The sequence below is a fragment of the Pan paniscus genome, chromosome 18 (genome assembly GCF_029289425.2).
Source record: "Pan paniscus chromosome 18, NHGRI_mPanPan1-v2.0_pri, whole genome shotgun sequence".
In the NCBI taxonomy this organism is placed as follows: domain Eukaryota; kingdom Metazoa; phylum Chordata; class Mammalia; order Primates; family Hominidae; genus Pan; species Pan paniscus.
Window position 1 is genome coordinate 66608172 of NC_073267.2, and position 19078 is coordinate 66627249.

Sequence of the window (19078 nt, forward strand, 5' to 3'; positions counted from 1 at the left end):
CCAGGCGTGGTGGTGCGCACCTGTAATCCCAGCTACTCAGGAAGCTGAGGCGGGAGAATCGCTTGAACCCAGGTGGCAGAGGTTGCAGTGAGCTGAGATCATGTCGCTGCACTCCAGCCTGGGTAACAGAGTGAGACTCTGTCTCAAAAAAAAAAAAAAAAAAAAAAGAAGGAAGGAGAAAAGAGAAAGAAAGGAAAGAGAGAGACAGAGAGAAAGGAAAGGAAAGGAAGGGAAGGGGGAAGGGGAAGGGAGAAGGAGGGAGGGAGGAAGGAAGGAAGGAAAGGAGGAAGGGAGGGAGGAGGGGAGGGAGGAGGGGAGGGAGGGAGGAAGAAAGGAAGAAAGAAAGAAAAAGGAAGATGGAAGAAGGAAGGGAGGGATGGAGGAAGGGAGGAAGAAAACTGAGTGGAGGAGAGGGGATGCAGGTGGGTATGGAAGAGGGCTGTTTCTATCATCATGAGACCTTTCAGCCTAGGACTTGGCTTCCACATAGCATCTACCTTCCCTGGGGATCCCCAAAGCTGGGCCAGGCTGTCTGATTTGGGGTAGATCTCCAGAGACATTTTGGTCGATCAACTTCATCCCTGGCCAGAGGCCTTCTGGGCAGGGCTACAGGGCAGTGTGCTCATAACAGCAGCTATTTACAGAGCGCCTACTCTGTACAGGCACTGTGCGAATGCCTTGATCCCCCAACCACGAACAGAAGCCATAGCATGTCCAGAATGGACCTCCAGATGGCTTCCCATGGTCTCAAAGCATCACTGCAAGCTTCGCCAAGCCCCTTCTCTGGAAAGGCCTGAGAGACCCCCCTCCTGCCAACTGCCAGAGTGTAGATTATCAGTCCCATTGACAGACAAAGACGTAGCCTCAGAAAGATTAAACTACTTGCCCCAGGTCCCACAGCTAAGAAAGGCAGGATTTAGGCTGGACACGGTGACTCATGCCTGTAATCTCAGCACTTTGGGAGGCCAAAGTGGGCAGATCACCTGAGGTCAGGAGTTTGAGACCAGCCTGGGCAACATAGCGAAACCCTGCCTCTACTAAAAATACAAAAATTAGCCGGGTGTGGTGGCACATGCCTGTAGTCCCAGCTACTCGGGAGGCTGAGGCAGGAGAATTGCTTGAACCTGGGAGGTGGAGGTTGCAGTGAGCCGAGATCCTGTCACTGCACTCCAGCCTGGGTGACAGAGCAAGTCTCCTCTCAAAGAAAAGGCAGGATTCAAACTCTACAGGCCTGTCTGACTTCACATTCAGGGCTCTTGGCTTTTTACCATGCTGGCCCTTCCCTCTGGCAGCTTCCAGTCTCACAAGGCCTATGCTAGCCATGGCAGGGACATTTTGGGTAAGCATGAAATAGATGCTTCATCAGCAGTGAGATGAGAGTGGGTATGGGGTCAGGGAGACCTGGCTGATCCAGACTCTTCTCCCGAGGCAGGTGTGGATGGTATTGCCCAGGCGTACTCAGCTTGCCTGCCCCACATCCGCTTCTACGGTCCTACCAATTTCTCCCCCATCGTCAACCACGTGGCCCGGTTTGCGGCCCAGGCCACACAGCAGCGGACGGCCACGGTGAGTAGGCAGCTGCAAGCCAGTCATGCCAGGAAACACGCACGTCCTCTGGGCTGGGGAGCAGGATATTCTGCCTTCTCTTTGCTTTAAATCCTAGTGGACACCTCTGGGCCTTGCTTTACCTTCACGTATTGTAAGAGTTGAGTCAAGCTCAACTTGATTGGTCCTGGCTTCCTGGAGCACAGACTGGAGAAAGCAAATCCATTCGTGCTGAGCGGGAAGCAGGGCTGTGATCAACGGGAGATGTCTCCCCAGGGCGAGGTACTGGTTATTCCCACAAGAGTAACAAGATGGAAAACTGGAGGCAGTGATCCCTGAGGCCCTAACGCTGACCCTTCTGAGCCACCTAGTTCCAATCAGAGCTGCCCCTGCCTTACACTGAGGGCTGCTGAACTGTCTGGCCCTGGCCCTACACTCAGCAACAAGCCTAGAGCCTCACTGGCCCGGCTGAGGCTGCCAAAGTAGCTGCGTGGCATCTGGAATATATGGTAAGCAGCCATCCCAGGCATCTGCAACCGTGGTCTCCCTTCCCTTCTCCCACCCCCAGCTGCAGGCTGGCTCCCAGGCAGGCCCTACTGGCAGGGTCTGATGCCAGTGGTGGGGTCACCAAAGGTCACCTTGCCCACCTCCCCATTTCCACCATGACCTGCCCTTGCCTCTCTCTGCAGTATGAGTTGAGAGGTCTTCTCCCCCTGCCCCAAGGGCAGTTATCTGATGTCCCTTCTGCCTTCTCCTGACCTTGGGGACCTGACTGACCTATGCCCTATGCATAGGACTTCTCAGCCCCTGACTCAGCCCTGCTCCTCACGCTCCAGCGCCATGACGGGGAATCAGGCACCCAGCCCAGATGCTGGTCTGGGTTGAGGAGACTTGACTCCAATTCCTTTCTGGCCACTACCTCCTGGGAGACCTCGGCCAGCCCCCACCCCTTTCTCATCTTCCACCTCCATTGAAAGAAGAGGGTTGCTGAAGTCACTTCTAGAGTGTTCATTTCACTAGACTCTAAAATATCCCAAATTCACCCACTTCCCCATGGCCACAGGTCTCTCACTGGACCCTGCAGCTGCCTTCACCACTCCTCACACCACCAGTCCACAAGCTACCATTTGTTTCCCCCACTGGAGGGTCAGATCCAGCCGCTGCCCTGCCAAAAACCCTTCGCCATCAGATTGGATCCCCTGAGGCCAGCCTCTGCCTTCCTTACCGACCCGATCACTGACTGCACAGCCCTTTCCTTCTTTTAGGATGATTCTGCCACCTAACCCCCTCTGTGTTCCTCGAGCACTCCCAGCTGTTCCCCCACAGGTCCTTCCTGGACTCTGCAAGGCCCTCCCTCAGGGCCTCCTCCCCCAAGCAGCCTTCCCTGACCACCTATATGAAGCAGATCTCTTGCCTTCTCTGCCTGTTCCTGGCTGACCCTGATGATGGTTGGCAACGTCTAGTTCACATCCTTCTCTCCGCGCCTGGTCCAGTGCCTGGGCTGTGCAGGCTCATCGTGCTCTGTGAATGGATGAAGTCAGCACTGGCTGAGGGACGTCAGCTGTACAAGCTCAGTCAGAGCCTCCTCCCCCAGGGAAAGGGACCTGGTCCCATGCCTAAGGGGACCATTGGGACCAGCCAGGGGAGGGAGGCACCTGGTCACCAGGGAGGTGGCAGTTGACTTCTGGGAGGTGGTGGGAAAGATAGTGCAACTGCCCAGTGGGTTCACCTTGCCCGCTGCCTAGAAAGAATGATTTATCAAGACAGGGGAATTGCAATGGAGAAAGAGTAATTCACACAGAGCCGGTTGTGCAGGAGACCGGACTTTTATTATTACTCAAATCAGTCTCCCCGAGCATTTGGGGATCAGAGTTTTTAAAGATAATTTGGCGAGTAGAAGCTTGGAAAGTGGGGAGTGCTGATTGGTCAGGCTGGAGATGGAATCATAGGGGGTCGAAGTGAGTTTTTCTTGCTGTCTTCTGTTCCTGGGTACGATGGCAGAACTGATTGAGCCAGATTAGTCTGGGTGGTGTCAGCTGATCCATGGAGTGCAGGGTCTGCAAAATATCTCAAGCACTGGTCTTAGGTTTCACAGTAGTGACATCCCCAATTTGGGGAGGTTCAGACTCTTGGAGCCAGAGGCTGCATGACTCCTAAACTGTAATTTCCAATCTGTAGCTGATTTGTTAGTCCTGCAAAGACATACTGGACCCCAGGCAAGAAGAGGGTCTTTTTGGGAATGGGCTGTTATCAGTTTGTTTCAGAGTCAAACCGTGAACTGAATCCCTTCCCAAAGTTAGTTTGGCCTACACCCAAGAATAAACAAGGACAGTTGAAGGGTTAGAAGCAAGATGGAGTCAGTTAGGTCTGATTTCTTTCGCTGTCATAATCTCCTCAGTTATAATTTTGCAAGGCGGTTTCAATAGGAGCGGGGAGTGGCAGAGCCTGTTCTGATGGTTCAGGAGGCAGTAGAGGATCTGTGGGAAAAATGGGTACCCTGGAGTGGCGGGTGCCAGGGTTTCAATCCTGCCGCTGTCCCTTCCTCACTGTGTGACTTGGGCAAGTCACGTCACCTTAGTTTCCTCATTTGTACAGTGGGAAAACTAATAGGATCAATCAGAAGGAGGTAGTATTAGGATTAAATAAGATCACTCAGCACATGGCACCCAAAAAGACCTGAGGGATGGAGAAGGACAGGCCAGCAAAGCGCTCAGGGAAGAGTGACCGGGGTAGAGGGAACAGGAAGCGCAGGGCGTGGAGGCAGCACCCGGCCAGAAGGAGCTCAGAGTGCCGGAAGGAGCGTCCGGGCCCTGACCCTGGCAACCCGGAGCCTGGGGCAAGTTTCTTCTTATGGAATGGAATGTTTCCTGCTCTAAACCCATTTCCTCTTTTGGTTTTTTGAGACAGAGTTTCGCTCTTGTTGCCCAGGCTGGAGTGCAATGGTGCAATCTTGGCTCACTGCAACCTCCGCCTCCCGGGTTCAAGCGATTCTCCTGCCTCAGCATCCCAAGTAGCTGGGATTACAGGTGCCCACCACCACGCCCAGTTAATTTTTTGTATTTTTAGTAGAGATAGGGTTCCATGTTGGCCAGGCCTGTCTCGAACCCCTGTCCTCAGGTGATCCGCCCGCCTCAGCCTCCCAAAGTGCTGGGATTACAGGTGTGAGCCACTGCACCCAGACCTATTTCCTCTTATGAAATGGGCGTCGTAAACCCCCAGTGTGCTGTGAGGACCTGGGTGCAGGCTTAATGGGCAGTAACTGGGAAAGGCCTGGGAGGGATATTTTTTTTTTGAGACAAAGTCTCATTCTGTTGCCCAGGCTGAAGTGCAGTGGCACAGTCTCAGCTCACTGCAATCTTCACCTCCTGGGTTCAAGCAATTCTCCTGACTCAACCTCCTGAGTAGCTGGGATTACAAGCACCTGCCACCATGCTGGGCTAATTTTTGTATTTTTAGTAGAGACAGAGTTTCACCATGTTGGCCGCACTGGTCTTGAACTTGTGACCTCAACTGATATGCCCACCTCAGCCTCCCAAGGTGCTGGGATTACAGACCTGAGCCACGGCACCCGGCCGGGATTTTTTTTTTTTTTTTTTTTAATTCCTGGGTTTGCTGGGCTAGAACTGGCTAGAGAGGGCACAGCAAGAGGCAGGCTTCCGCTTGCACTCCCTCCTGTTCGGGTGCCAGGCCATTGTCCCACCCAGTCTTGTCCGCCCTGAGCAGGCTTTCAAAGGGATAGAAAAAGAAAGTCTTGCATGTTTGTTTAAGGGGAAAGATGTGGGGCAGGGAGCGGGCGTGCAGCCCAGTGTTAGCGCCAGGGCCCTTTCACAGCTGCACCTGCAGAGCTGGGGCAGGACTGGGCAGGAACCAGGGTCCTGGGGAGAGGTGGGTCTGTGTCTGCTGGACCCAGGTCTGAGGGGGTTTGGGCCCCAGGAAAGGCCAGGAAGGGCATTTGTGTGTTCTGGGGAGCAGCTGCGGAGAGCTCCCCAGAGGGAAGAAGCAGAAGGACTTGAGGCCCAAGCACCTGGTGCTAGTCCTCTGGACATCCCAGCCACTTTTGCTGCGACTTGGTCCTCCCGGCCTGGGGGAGGCAGCCACCTCCTGGCTCCCTTCTGCTGGAAAAGCTCTGTCACCCACCCAGGCTGTGTGACCTCAGGGGATGTCTGAGCATCTCTAACCTGCAGGAGTGGGGCCAAGGGGCCTCTTATCAGGCCCTGCCACTCTGATGTACAAGAACAGATAAGGCCATTCTCTACCTCCTGCCTTACCTTATCCCCTTGGCCTCAGGGTACACCAGTGGAGGGGAGGTGGGGCTGCCTGGTGGTTCAGCCTCAAGCTCTGGGAGGTTCAAATCCCAGCTCCCCCACTTCCTGACTTCGTGGGACCCAGAGCAGGTAGCTTAAACTCTGTGAACTTGTTTCCTCATCTGTGCGACGAGGATAATGGAAACAGTCCCTGCCTTCTAGAACTAGATAGGCATAGAAATTGCTCAGCATAGTGCCTGGCACACATAAAGTGCTTCCCTGCTGGCCGAATCTTTTGGGGACACCTCTTGAGCTAGCATTCAGTGATGCCAAGCACAATTAGTCCCAAAGCAAAAGGAAGTCATTTATGAATTATCCCCTGATGCTTTTGTCAGCCGTTTTTTAGTTTGGGGAAGAATATTTGGTGTGGCTTCACCCTCCCCATCCCCAGACATATGTGCACCGATGCACACCCACGTACAGGAAATTGAGAGCAGGTGGTGGAAGCCTCTCTCTAGGCAGGGCTGCACTCTCCCATTCATTCACTCAACACATCTTTACCGACCAACTTCTGTGTAGCACTGGGGAGACCATGATGAGTGAGACAGGGCCTCTGCCCTCCCAGAGCCTGCAGTCTAGTGAGGAGCCCTAGGCCAGGAGCAGGAGGCAGGGGGACTAAGCCTGAGGCGATGGAAGCACAGGCTCACAGAGGTGGCATCCGACCCAGATGGAGGGCTCAGGAAAGGCTTCTTGGGAAAGTGACATGTGAGCTGAAACTTGGAGGATGCTTGAGTTAGCCTCATAAAGGATGTGTGTGCGTGGAGTGTCTCAGGCGGAGGGAACGGCACGTGCCGAGGCCTGGAGGTTTGGTGTGTGGGTGTATCGGAAGGAAGGAATGTGTTGAAAGAGGAGGAGGTGGGGTGAGGTGAGGCTGAAAGGTAGGCCAGCTCCTGCGGAGCCTTGGAAGCCATTGAGGAACCTGGGTTTTCTCTGGAGGGCGGTGGGGAGCCACTGGAAGGTCTTATGCAGGTTTGAGTGAGCCTTGGGGGGACTCCTATCTCAGGCCTTCATCTTTCCCTCTGCCTTGGCCCCTGAGACCTGGGCCTTGCTATTCATGGCCCATTCCTGGTTGGTCACCCAGGTGTCTGGTGTCCCAGTGGAGGGGGAGCTGGGAAGCACCCAGCCAGCTCCCTGGGAATTCCACCCGCTCCCCTCGCAGGGTCCTCAGCTGCCAACTTCCCTGAAATGAGCTAGGGAGTAAGTACAGCTTCCCTAGATTCTGCCTGGAACTGTTGTGGTCAAGTCAATTTCTTATAAATCAAATCACACGTTAAATGCATTAGGGGAAGCAGTTGTTTACAGCCCTAGAAACCTGAAGAACCTCGGGGTAAAGGCAAGAGTTGCTTCATCCTTGTTGGGAGTTGGGTTTTTGGATTCAATCTGACAGTGATGGGCTGTTTCTGGAGGTGGGAATGCTGGGGACAGGGTGAACCAGGACCATCTGCAGGGACAACAGAGCCTGCAGAGCCTCTTCCAACCCCTTGCACCCGATTCCATCCTCCGTTCTCTCCATCTACAGCCCCTTCCCCTTTGATCTGTCCTGGGGGTAGGGCTGTGTAATAGACGTTTGAGGCTCCTGAACAACTCTGGCTTTGTCCAGGCTGGGCGGGAAGCCGGGGACTTGTCAGCTGCACTTCCACTGCCGAGGTCTGGGCTGCTGACCTCAGGCGCAGCTGGGCACTTGCTGAGGCCAAGCCCCTGTGTGTGGGCATGGTGGCTGGTTGATTGGCACATAGGGGTGTGGGTTAAAGTCCAGTACCAGGGCTCTGGGCCCTACCCTGGGCTGCTATCCTGGATATTCAGGCCCTCAGACACTGGCATGCTGGGTGGGAGGAAAGCTTTTCCCTGCCAGGCCCCTCTGTTGGAGACAATGACAGACCACTGGTGCCAGTGGGCGGTGGAGGAGGACATCATGTAAAGAGCCCCAGCTTCGGAGTCAGCCAGGCTGGGTTCAATCTGGACTGTGCCAGTTCCCGGCTGTGAGGCCTCAACAAGTTACATCACCTCTCTGAGCTCCACTCCTCTAGAATGGGAGTCAGCGTGAGGGTGACAGGCAGGGTCTGTGTAGTGCTGTCACTGTGTGGTATCACCTCCTCTGGCCACTGGTGCCCACAGTCCTGCAGGAACCTGGCCCTGTCTGCCCCCAGGCTCCCCAGGGAGGAGGGCTGCCAGCTAAGAGGTAGGCCCAGGCCTGAGCCCCACACATCTCCTAGGCACGGGGGCTGATAGAAACGAGGGAGCCAGGAGGGCCACGTGTGGAGGGAGTGGGCACTGCCTGCCTGAGCTGGAATGGGCTTGGAAACAGATCCCACCCACTGAAAGGTGGGGCCCATTAGACCAGGACCGAGCATTCTTTTCTTTCTTCATTGCCCGGCCTCTTAGTGTCTTTCTACCTGTCTGCTTAGGTGTCCCAGAAATGTTGCCCTGGACTGTTTCTGATGGTATTGAGGTGGGGTTGGAGGGCCGCCTAAGGGAAGGGGCCCAGGAACAATGGTGGACTGTCAAGGGTAGGGTCTGGATGGGCTTCTGAGGCACCTCACAGCCAGGGATGGGGGGCTGGCAATAGCAGCCCTCCACTGTGGGATTCAGGCCACCATCTCCATGGCAACAGGTATCCCCAGCCAAGGGATTGGTCTCTTAAAGGCACAGTGCTGGAGCTAGACCACTGCTGCCTGGAGCTGGGGGTGAGGGTGGTGGGGTCCGTGTCTCCACACAGCTCACCCTGCTCCTTCCCTCCACAGTTGTACTTGGGGGGCAGACAGGAACAAGGCACCCTGGAAGGCTCAGCTTGTAGCCTCTGCAACCTCCCCAGGGAACAAGTGGCTTTGCTGGGTATGAAGGTGGCTAAGGGCTGACCTGGGGTCCAGCTTGGTTCCACCCTCCTTAGCTCCATGACCTTGACTAGTCTAGGCCCCAGTTTCCTCTTCTGGAAGACTAAAGCCCCAAACAGAGAATATGAAGACCACAAGAGCTGATCTGTTGATGTTACGGATGGGGGAAACTGAGCTTCCCCTAAAGGGGTCAGCGGGTACTAAGGACAGAGCTGAGCTGAAAATAAGTTCTTGGCTGGGCGCGGTGGCTCACGTCTGTAATCCCAGCACTTTGGGAAGCCAAGGCGGGTGGATCACCTGAGGTCAGGAGTTTGAGACCAGCCTGGCCATCGTGGTGAAACCCCAACTCTACTGAAAATACAAAAATTAGTCGGGCATGGTCGTGGGTGCCTGTAATCCCAGCTACTTGGGAGGTTGAGGCAGGAGAATCGCTTGAACCCAGGAGGTGGAGGTTGCAGTGAGCCCAGGTTGTGCCAGTGTGGGCGATGGAGCGAGACTCAGTCTAAAAAAAAAAAAGAAAAAAAAGAGTTCTTGGCCAATTTGGAATCCTGGGCCCTCACCCTCAGATGGTCCAATGAGCCTTCCTGCACTTCACTCAGGCACACCCCGGCCCCACTTCACAGTTTGTATTTTATATATCTCCCACACTAATTATTCAATTTTTAAAATTTAATTTATAAAGAAACTCTATATCCCAGTGTAAATGAAAAAAAGCAGTATCACTTGCCATAAATAGAGAGTAACAAAAATAAACACAACAAGCTGTACAATGGTATTAAAGCCTAGCTGGAGACTATTGTCTCCTCAAGCTCTGGGCTTCCTGCCTTCCCTTTCCGTGATAAGGAAGCTTAGCAAATGTTAGAGAGACGTGAAAGACACAGTAGTACCAAACCAAGACTTGCTCCTGGGTGCAGTTCATAGAATTGAAAGGCCACTGCAAACCAGTCCTCTTCCGGGGTGACTTGATGACTTGATGGTGCTCAGTGCTGTGTTTGGGATGTGACTCAAATCCACTTATTTGTCAGCAGAGTCCCACACTCCTGGAAGCCCTGGCCCAGACGTCCTGCCTTAGCTCCCGCAAGGTGTCTCAGATTGTCGTGTTGAGTAGGGAATGGAGGGGGTCACAGGTGCCCATGCCCAGGTGCAGCAGAGAGGGGGAGACCGGTCCCAGAGCAGTCCATCGGCCAGATGAGTCCTCCTGCGCCAGCCATGGGCCTGTCGGGAATGCAGCTGAGTGGGCCACTGCCAAGTCAGGCACATTATCTGCAACAACTCCCACTTTGCAGATGAAGAAACTGAGGCACTACGAGTCAAGTCAGTTGCCTAGAGTCCCACAGTATAGCAACCGGCAAGGCCAGGCCCAGAGTCCAGGGCTCTCAGAGGCCCCAAGGGGGAGTCTAAGATAACACACAGGGCAGGAGGGGAGAGCAGTTTGTACTTCCTGCTGTGACCAGGTCAGAGTTTAGAGCATGAGAGGCCTGCAGGGGTGGGGTGCTGAGAGCAGGACGCATAGCGAGTTGTCTGGGACTTGGCTGCAGCTGGGTAAGATGCACTGCCTTCCTCCAGGACTCAGAGTGTTTGGGATGAAGGAGGGAGGGAGAAGGGGTGCCAGGGCCTTGACCTTGCTGAGTGCCCCATTGGCCCCCTCCCTGCAGCAGTACTTCATCCTCCTCATCATCACGGACGGGGTCATCAGTGACATGGAGGAGACACGGCATGCCGTGGTGCAGGCTTCCAAGCTGCCCATGTCCATCATCATCGTGGGCGTGGGCAATGCGGACTTCGCTGCCATGGAGTTCCTGGATGGGGACAGCCGCACGCTGCGCTCCCACACGGGGGAGGAGGCAGCCCGCGATATTGTGCAGTTCGTTCCCTTTCGAGAGTTCCGCAACGTGAGTGTGGGCCTGGGCTGGGAGGGGGCGGTTATAGGATCCCAGCCACCATAGCTCATAATCAAGCTTGAGAGTCTTGGGGTTGTCTGGCCCAATCCTAGACTTCTCCACTCCATTGACTATGCTCTTCTGAGGGCCTGCCATGTGCCAGGCGCCGTGCCAGGCCTTGCCCCGGTGTTGGCCGTTGTGATAGTGTGAGCACTTGCTTCCACAAACTGATGGAACATGGAACCGTGGGCATCTAGCCTGAGGCTCTGGGGCAGGGCTTCCTGGAGGACCTGCCCTCTAGTGGGGTCTGATGAGAGGCTGGGGCTATCCATGTGGTGTAAAGTGCAGGAGGAGAGAGGGGTTTTCCTGATCATCACGCCCCAGCAAGCCCCCTCATTTTGTAGATGGAAAACAAGGCCTCCCAGTCATCTTAGGTTGACCTCTCCCTAAAGCCCTCTGCCTGGGAGAATGGTGTCCCCAGCCTTGTTCCTGGAAGTGGCTCTGGCTTTATTTGCAGGTGATCCCAGATCTGCCCACAAGGAGGCCGGGGTTGGCCTCCTGATCACTGCCCTAGCAGCAGGGTCCATGAGGAGTCCCATAGGGGAGCAGTCTCTCCACTGTACTGCTGTACTGTAATGCCACCCCCATACTGCTGGCTGGGGGCTTAACCCAGCCTCAGCAAGAACTGCCCATGCTGGTTTGCACCCAGTGGCCCTCACCTCTCTGCCCAGCATCCTCTGGGGTTGCCTGTGATGGTTCTACTCCTTCCTCTGGAGCATTCGCTTCCTAAGGACAAACCCTGGGCATCGGTCACCCCTTCATGCACAGGTCGGTGACCGAGTACCTCCATGTGCCTGGCCTGTGGCTGGCTGTTCACTAGTGAACCAGACTGTCAGGCCCATTTATTCCCGCCAAGAAGGTGCTCAGGAGATGTTTGCCAGACACATAGGTGCTTCCCGCAGACGGAGTCATCCTAACCCGTTACTCCCAAGCATCTCAAGTGCTCCAGGTAACACTTACACCTAACCTAAAGGAAGGCACTGCGATCAGGGGGAATTTCAGGCCTGGGCTGAGATGAGAGATGCCACTTGCAGACAGCCCTGGCCCACAGCCCTAATTTTGTCCTCAATGGACACCTGCTGTAGCAGCCCTCTGGGCATAGTGCCGCTCACAACTTCCGGTCATTAATCCTTATTCTCTCTCTTCCCCACTCCACCCTCCTCCACCCTGCAGGCAGCAAAAGAGACCTTGGCCAAAGCTGTGCTGGCGGAGCTGCCCCAACAAGTTGTGCAGTATTTCAAGCATAAAAACCTGCCCCCCACCAACTCGGAGCCCGCCTGAGCTCCAGTGCCCAGCAGCAGCATGTCAGCTGAGCCTCCTGCCCTCCCCCAGGAACATGCACGCTCACTCTGCTTCCTTGTGGGTGGCCTTTTTTTACCGATCCCCTTTTTAATTTTTTACAACCGGACCTCCACCCCCAACTTCCTCCAGCCCAGCTGGGCTTCCTTTGTTGGAGTCAACTGTTGATGCTTCCAGGCCAAACTGGCTTCCTCTCCTCCTCTCCCCACCTTTGCCATTCTTAAGTATTGAATGTACTTTGTATAATTTTAGTGGAATTGTTATTGAGAATAAAATTTTTACAATCATAACTGGCTTTTTCCAAGTAACTAGCTGCAGACTCTGATGAAAGAAACGTGTCCTTCGTGCATACGTGTCGTAGCCTGCACCTAATTAATTCCTGCTGTTTTTTTAATACTGTGACTGTGTTCTATTTGTTACATACTCAGGGTAACAAATGAGTTTCAGACGTCCCTGTGTCAGCTCCTTCCTCAGCAGGGACCTGACGGGCTCACTGATCTGAGAAAGGAAATGGAAAATGAAAATCCACCCCACAAGTCTAATAAGTTGGTGTAGTCACTTCTGCATGGGGACATGCATTCCAGATGATAACCTGTTAAATCACTGCCAGTTAACAGTGATAACCTGTTAAACTGGCACAGAACCTGGCACATTGTACAAACTCAATAAATATTCATGGATGAATAGAATGAATGTGCAGGCCCATACCAGTTTCTGACATATCCCTACCCCACAACTGGACAGCAGTCCCAGCCACCCATCTGCTCCTCCTTGGGTCTCCCGGGTGTTTGGGTTGGCCACCTAGAGGTCTGTGAAAGCCTCTCTGGCCTCAGTACCCAAAATGGGGCTGCTTCTAACCCTGCTGTTTCTTCCACATCCCCCTCTCTAGGCTCAGGCCCAGTTTTATGAAACCAGCCAGAGGACCCCTCTCTGAAAGAAGTTCAGCCCCGCTCCCAGGTCCCTCCTTTATTCCACATAACACCTCTTTCTCCTTTATCCACCTGACTCCCGCTTGGACCTCCAGGTAAGCCCCCTGGACACGGGCTTCCGTGTAACCAGTAACAGCTAACCCTCCTATTAAGCACTTTGTTTCCAGCTCCGTGTTCAGTGTTTTGCAGGCACTTTTTCTGAGACAGGGTCTCACTCTGTCCCACCCAGGCTGGAGTGCAGTGGTGTGATCTCGGCTCACTGCAGCCTCAACCTTGTGGGCTCAAGCAGTCCTCCCACCTCAGCCTCACGAGTAGCTGGAACACAGGCATGCACCCCCACGCCCAGCTAATTTTTGTAGACATGGAGTTTCGCCATGTTGCCCAGGCTGCAAGCACTATCTTGGTGAACCCTTCCGATAGCTCCTGACGGTGACCATTTCAGAGATGAGGAGACAAGCAGAGAAGCGAATCAAGTCTACTAGAGGCAGAGCCAGGCCTCATACCCAAGTCTGGCTACCTCATGGCCCACACTTGCTCCACTGCATTGAATGCCTTCCCTTGGCTCTGGATGGGGTTCTTCTGCTCAAGCTGCTAATGAATTTGTCACTCTGTGCCACTGAAATTGGAAAGTCATTTGTCCCCATCTACTCTTCTGGCCAGTAATTCTTACTAGGGCCTGCTAGGATTGGGCACTGCAGCAGGTAGATTCCCACCTCTTAGTGCCTGGTAAGCTCCAGCCAGAGTTTTTCTGGTGGGAGCAAGTAAGGGATACCTTCATCCTAAGCTTCTGGTGCCGCTGCTGATTCTGTGGACACCAAGAGTCAGCTGAAGGATCTGTTAGGGACACTTCTCTCAAGAGGGCCGCAGGACTGCACAGAGCTCTGATTTGCAGACTGTCCTTTGGAAAACCACAGTGCACTGGCCCCCAGGCCAGCAACATGGGTGGAATCCTACTCCTCCCTTACACCTTCCCGTGGGAGCGGCTTACGAGCTTGGTGAAACTAGGGAGACTGCCGTCCACTGGGCCACGTGAAGGCGAAGCCCTGGCCTTGCAGTGGGGGTCTGTCCCACATGCTCCCACTCTCAGATCACTTCCTCAGGTGTGGTGGCCGCGGTCCCCACATCCAGGCTTCATGTGGGGGCAGATCCAGCCATCTCTGCTCTCTGTCTGCCCCTTCTCTGCCTAACGGTGGGTAAGTCAAGCAGGCCCTTTACTCCTGGCTGGCTTCAGTTCACAAACTTGTCTAAACTCTTGTCTAAAGAGTTTGTCTAAACTCTTGACAAGGCCAACCAAATCACTTTTTATTTTTTTATTTTTGAGACAGAGTCTCACTCTGTCACCCAGGCTGGAGTGCAGTAGCACAATCTCAGCTCACTGTAGCCTCCGCCTCCTGGGTTCAAGTGATTCTCCTGCCTCAGCCTCCCAAGTAGTTGGAACTACAGGCGCACGCCACCTTGCCTGACTAATTTTTGTATTTTTAGTAGAGATGGAGTTTCACCATGTTGGTCAGGCTGTTCTCGAACTCCTGACCTCAAGGGATCCGCCTGCCTCGGCCTCCCAAAGTGCTAGGATTACAGACATGAGTCACGGCGCCTGGCTCCAAATCACTTTTGTAAAAATCCAAGCTTTGGTGCTGCTACTTGGTTCCTGCACATGGATAGCAGGCTGAAAAGTGAACTTGGAAATCCAGCCAGAAAGACTCCTTTACCCTTGAATCCCCTCCACGGAGGCCTGGGCACTGGCATTTGTTTAGAAGTTTCACTGAAACCACAGAAAGCCAGACTTAAAGGCTCAAATGAAAATTCTGGTTCAAATGAAAATTCTGGTTCTGTCACTTAGCTATGCAACCTCAGACAAGCCATTGAGCTCCTAGGAATTCTGATTTCCTGTAAAATATAGAGAAGGGCTGCTTCACAGGACTTTTTTCCCCCAGAATGAAAGACACTAGAGTCCACAAAAATAACGCACAAATGCCCCTAACACCCTGGCATATACATAGCAAGCTCTCAGTATACACTGAATGAAAGAAACCAACACAAGCAATGATGTACATGACTATTACTAAAATAGTAATGGAAGACCAGCTTGCAGTATAAAGCACAGGTGAATGGCTGTCCCTCAGTGTTTTTCTGCCTCTCCCCTCTGCAAAGCTCTGATGCTGGGGCCATGTTCTGCCGTTACCACTGTGAGGCTCCCTCTCTCTCCGAACCGCTCGCTGCTCCAGCAGGTAAGGGAGCAAAATGTCAGCCCTTGCCACTGTCACTAAAGCACAAATGTGTGACTGGTTTCTGTGTTCAACCTGTGACTACAAAAGTGTTGCCAAGATCCTAGCCTCCCACTGAGCAGAACTTGCATTCCATCCTGTGACGCCTAAGTGGGTTGGGCATGCCAGAAAACCAAGAAAATACCCAAGTCCAGATAATCTGCACTGCCATGGAGCTGTTTTTCTGGAGGGGCCTAAGATGACAGCTGAGCCATATACCCACGGCTAGGACAACCGCGCCAAGGAACCGGGTGTGCCTAAGCAATTAACATTTAGCCAAAAGGGAAGCATACAGCAAAAGCTGGTGGTTGGAGCTTTGACGACCAGATCTGACCCTTCACCCATGCCAGTGTTCTAGCTGCAACTGAGGAATGCCAGTGGAATGGATAAACCTGCATAAATCACCAATAATGGAAGCTCTGGCTATGCCACCCAGAAAAAAGGGAGGGCTGATGGTAACAGCACTGAGGGTGGCCACCATTTACTAAACACTGTGTGTCTGATACCGCACACCTAGCACCTAATCTAGGTTATCTCTATCTCCCTAGGAAATTGGTAGTGTTATTCCTATTTACCAAGGAGGAAAGTGAGGTCCAGAGAGGTCACACTAACCTTGCCCAAGTGACACAGCTAGTCACAGCTGGCTCCTAACTCATAACCACTATGGTGGAACTAGGCTGAGTTCCCAGGGAGGAGCAGCAGAAACAGTGGGGAAGGGCTTAGGCAAATGAAGTTCCTCTCTTGGGTGGGAAGGAGGAAGCCAGACAGGAAGAACTCAGGAGCTAGAGTGAAAGAAATGAGGATGCCTGGCACTAAGTCACCCGACTTAGGGCCTCCTGACTCCCAGTCCAGAATGATTCTGAAAAAAGCTGAAGCCCCCCTCCGCCCCACCCCTCTGGATTTGGGGAGCCAGCTCTCAGTCTCTTGCATCCTTAGATTCAGGGAAGATATACACAAGTAGGTAGCCAGCCACCTTTTTCAGTCTAGTCGTATCAGTTTCCCTGGTTTTTACAGATGGAAAAATAGACGCTTTGAATATCACACTCATTTTCCACCCAGGTGGGTGACACAAGCTAGATAATCCTCCCCATATAGAGGTGGCAGTAGGATTCCTATTAGCTTTCTCCCTCACATGGCTGGAGAATTGTAAGAATCCTACCACTCAGGACAAAGTAAGCGAGCTTAAAGAAACCCATGCCAAACTTTGTTTTTGTCCCGTAATTACCCAGTTATAAAATCCCAATTATTAAGGCAGGAGTACTACACTTTACAGTTTAAAGCAGTGTTTCCTTCCAGCCCTGTTTATTCTATTCTCCTTTGGGTTTGAACTTCAAGGTCTACACTAGATACTTTCCAAGGCTGCTTCCTCTGTTGGTCAGATCAGACGCTGCTTTGTTAGCTGTGGTTTCTATAGAAGCTCTGTTTCAGTTCCAGAACTCTGTGCTGATGGGGACAATGGAATATGATGCAATGATCACCAGTGATTCTCAGTCTCTCCTGAGACACCAGAAGGTAAGTCACAGTCTGAAGAGTCTCACTCAACCTTCTCAACACAATCTAGCTGAGAGACACGGGGAGAGGTGGAAGCACAATATTCAGTAGAGGAAAAACAAGATCTTGTTCTCTGACAGGTTTATTAGCTTTCATGTTAATGGATGTTTTTAAACCCTGCAACCCTCTGTCAACTTCTTTCCACATCAAGAGGCCATGAGGTACAGTAATGGCCTCTTAAGAGTCATGCCACATAAAGATGGTGACTTTGATGTCCTGGCCTGCCTCCTGTAACAATGTGAGGCTGTTTTGGGTACATGCTGTAATAACAACAGGACTATCACAGGAACAATGAAGCAGAGAAGCAGAAGGTGCCTACAAAGTTTTACCTGAATGTCTTGTTTGTCAGGATGGAGCTGATGCGCCCATACTGGCAGAATAATTAGCACAGAGTAGTTCTGAAAAGGAGGAAGAATTCACAAAGCATCAGTTATGGGTGCAGGGAAGTCGCCATCTGCCAACGGGCACCAGAGTGTCACTGCACTGGAAGGGGAAAAGGAGTGGGCTGGATGAGATCCAGGGGCCTCTCTGCCCACGTTCAAAGTCAGTGGCTGCTCTGCCTGCCGGCATCACAGTGTCAACACATTTTGTGTGTGTCTCACTCAGTCTCACACCCAAGAAAGTAAAAACAATTGATGTAGGAATAAGGGGAATGGATAAAGAACGGTACATGCTTATTCTAAAGCAGGAGAGCCTACAGATTGTTGTCAAAGCTCATGTCTATCTCTGTCCTCGAGGCCTCCACACCATCTCCCTCTCCCTCCTCCAGAATCCAAGGGATGAGCCCGTTTCCCTTTATGAGACGAGGTGGAGCAGTACCTCTAGTTTTTGGCTGCTCATGGCCTCAGAGTTGCTGTTTGGAAAGGAAAAAGAGCAGCAGAGGCAGCAAAGAAAAGTACTAGGGCAGCACCTTTAGGTTAGAAATAGATTCCACAGTTAAAAGCACAAGTATAATATGCATTAAACAGAGAAGGGCCTCAATAGAATATAGTCACAATATGCAAGTGTGTCCCACTCATTTACAATATTAGGATTCCAGGAGCTGCCAGAAATAAGTCATCTCATTAACATACCTACCTGCAGTTCTGATGTCTGGCTATTAGTAAACAAGGCCTACGTTTGTTTCTCTAAAATTTAGAATCTTAAACTAAATCCTTTATTTCAAAAACAAACATAAAATAATTTCCCAGGCAGAGAAAAGGTTTGAGATGGAAGCGTTCTTGTTAGCAGTCCCTTCCTGCATAAATGGGGTTGGAGAGAGAGGAGAGAGGAAATGGCCAAGGGTATGGAAAGCTTTCACAATGCATGCCGAGTGTGAAGTGACACCCCCAGCAGATGGGGTTTATCATCTTTACTTAGTCACACAACATCAAGGACTGGTTAGTTCCAGGGAAGGGCTCCATTTCATTACCTGGGTCAGTTCTCTTCCCCCGCATGCTCCACAATGCAGTAGAACCAAACAACACATTCATTTACAATAGAATGTTTAAATAACACCTGTCCAATAACTGCCCTTACTTCTTTGTGCTGTCGGGAAAAGAAAAAACAGAAAGCAATAAAACCCAAACCCTTTGGCAAGCCAGCCGGTGCCTAGTCTCCTGGGGCATTTTTAGTGGAACTTCGGCTGGGCCTTGCCCTCCTCCCAATATCAGTGAGGAAAGTGGCAGCGGGACAGGTTTGGTCATCTGCACTGGAGTAGAAAGAGGAACCAAACACGATTCGGGCCACAGGTGGATTCTGGCACATTTTTAGATTGGATTGGTTAAAAATGTCATGTTGTACACAGGATGCAGGCAAAGGAGTTTTTTTTTGAGGGACATAATGCCTATAGGCAGCATGAACGGTCCGATCTACCCTTGGGGAGGAGCTCCCTGTGTAGGGACGGAGAAACTAGGGGGCCTCGAGGAAGGTGTTGGTTCGGAAGATGGAGGAGACAATCTTTCCGGTGGCATTGATGGTGCCTTCGCTGTCTGAGCTGGACTCGGAGTCGCTGCTCCCAGAGTAGGCACCCAGGCCTGGGAGGATGCCGATACAGACTGCAGCAGAGGGGCAGTGGATGGAGGGGCCACTCAGGGAGGTGTTTCCGAGAGACTTGCAGGATGAGGGCTCTGCAATAAAAGGGGAAAGACTGTCACTTCATCACCCTTTTCCAAAGTTGGGGACTGACTTACCATGTGCCAGGCACTGTACCAAGGGATTTTCCCACAGAGGAGCCTTAGAACAACGCTATGCAGCCAATACTATCATCACCCTCGTTTTAGAGATGGGGAAACTGAAGGAGGAAGGGAGGCTCCAGGAGGTGAAAGGACTTCTGAAAGTAAAGGGGCAGAGCTGAGACTTGAATCAAGGTCTTTTTAACCCCAGAGCCTGACTACACTCTCTTGTTCCCCATCAAATCCGAGTTGGAGAACAAGC

At 52.5% G+C, this 19078-nt stretch overlaps 2 protein-coding genes and 1 long non-coding RNA gene across 7 annotated transcripts in view; 2 read left to right on the forward strand and 1 right to left on the reverse strand.

Moving 5' to 3' along the window:
• Nucleotides 1-12209, forward strand: part of CPNE2 (copine 2) — a 55816-nt gene extending 43607 nt beyond the window's left edge. Inside the window, exons 14-16 of the mRNA XM_034940236.4 lie at nt 1433-1566; nt 10336-10572; nt 11794-12209. Of these exons, the coding sequence (XP_034796127.1) occupies nt 1433-1566; nt 10336-10572; nt 11794-11901 (479 nt within the window). The 3' untranslated portion in view covers nt 11902-12209. The remainder of the gene's footprint in view (nt 1-1432; nt 1567-10335; nt 10573-11793) is intronic.
• Nucleotides 12210-12808: 599 nt separating this feature from the next.
• LOC134729302 (uncharacterized) lies at nt 12809-17913 on the forward strand. Its single transcript, XR_010110271.1, has 2 exons — nt 12809-12943; nt 16541-17913. It is a non-coding gene; the product is annotated as an uncharacterized LOC134729302 (long non-coding RNA).
• The window catches only part of PSME3IP1 (proteasome activator subunit 3 interacting protein 1), a 33398-nt gene continuing 31047 nt past the window's right edge, over nt 16728-19078 (reverse strand). For all 5 annotated transcript variants that reach the window (XM_055099532.2, XM_063597605.1, XM_063597604.1 and 2 more), the window contains one exon: nt 16728-18771. In XM_055099532.2, the coding sequence (XP_054955507.1) occupies nt 18554-18771 (218 nt within the window). In that variant the 3' untranslated portion in view covers nt 16728-18553. The remainder of the gene's footprint in view (nt 18772-19078) is intronic.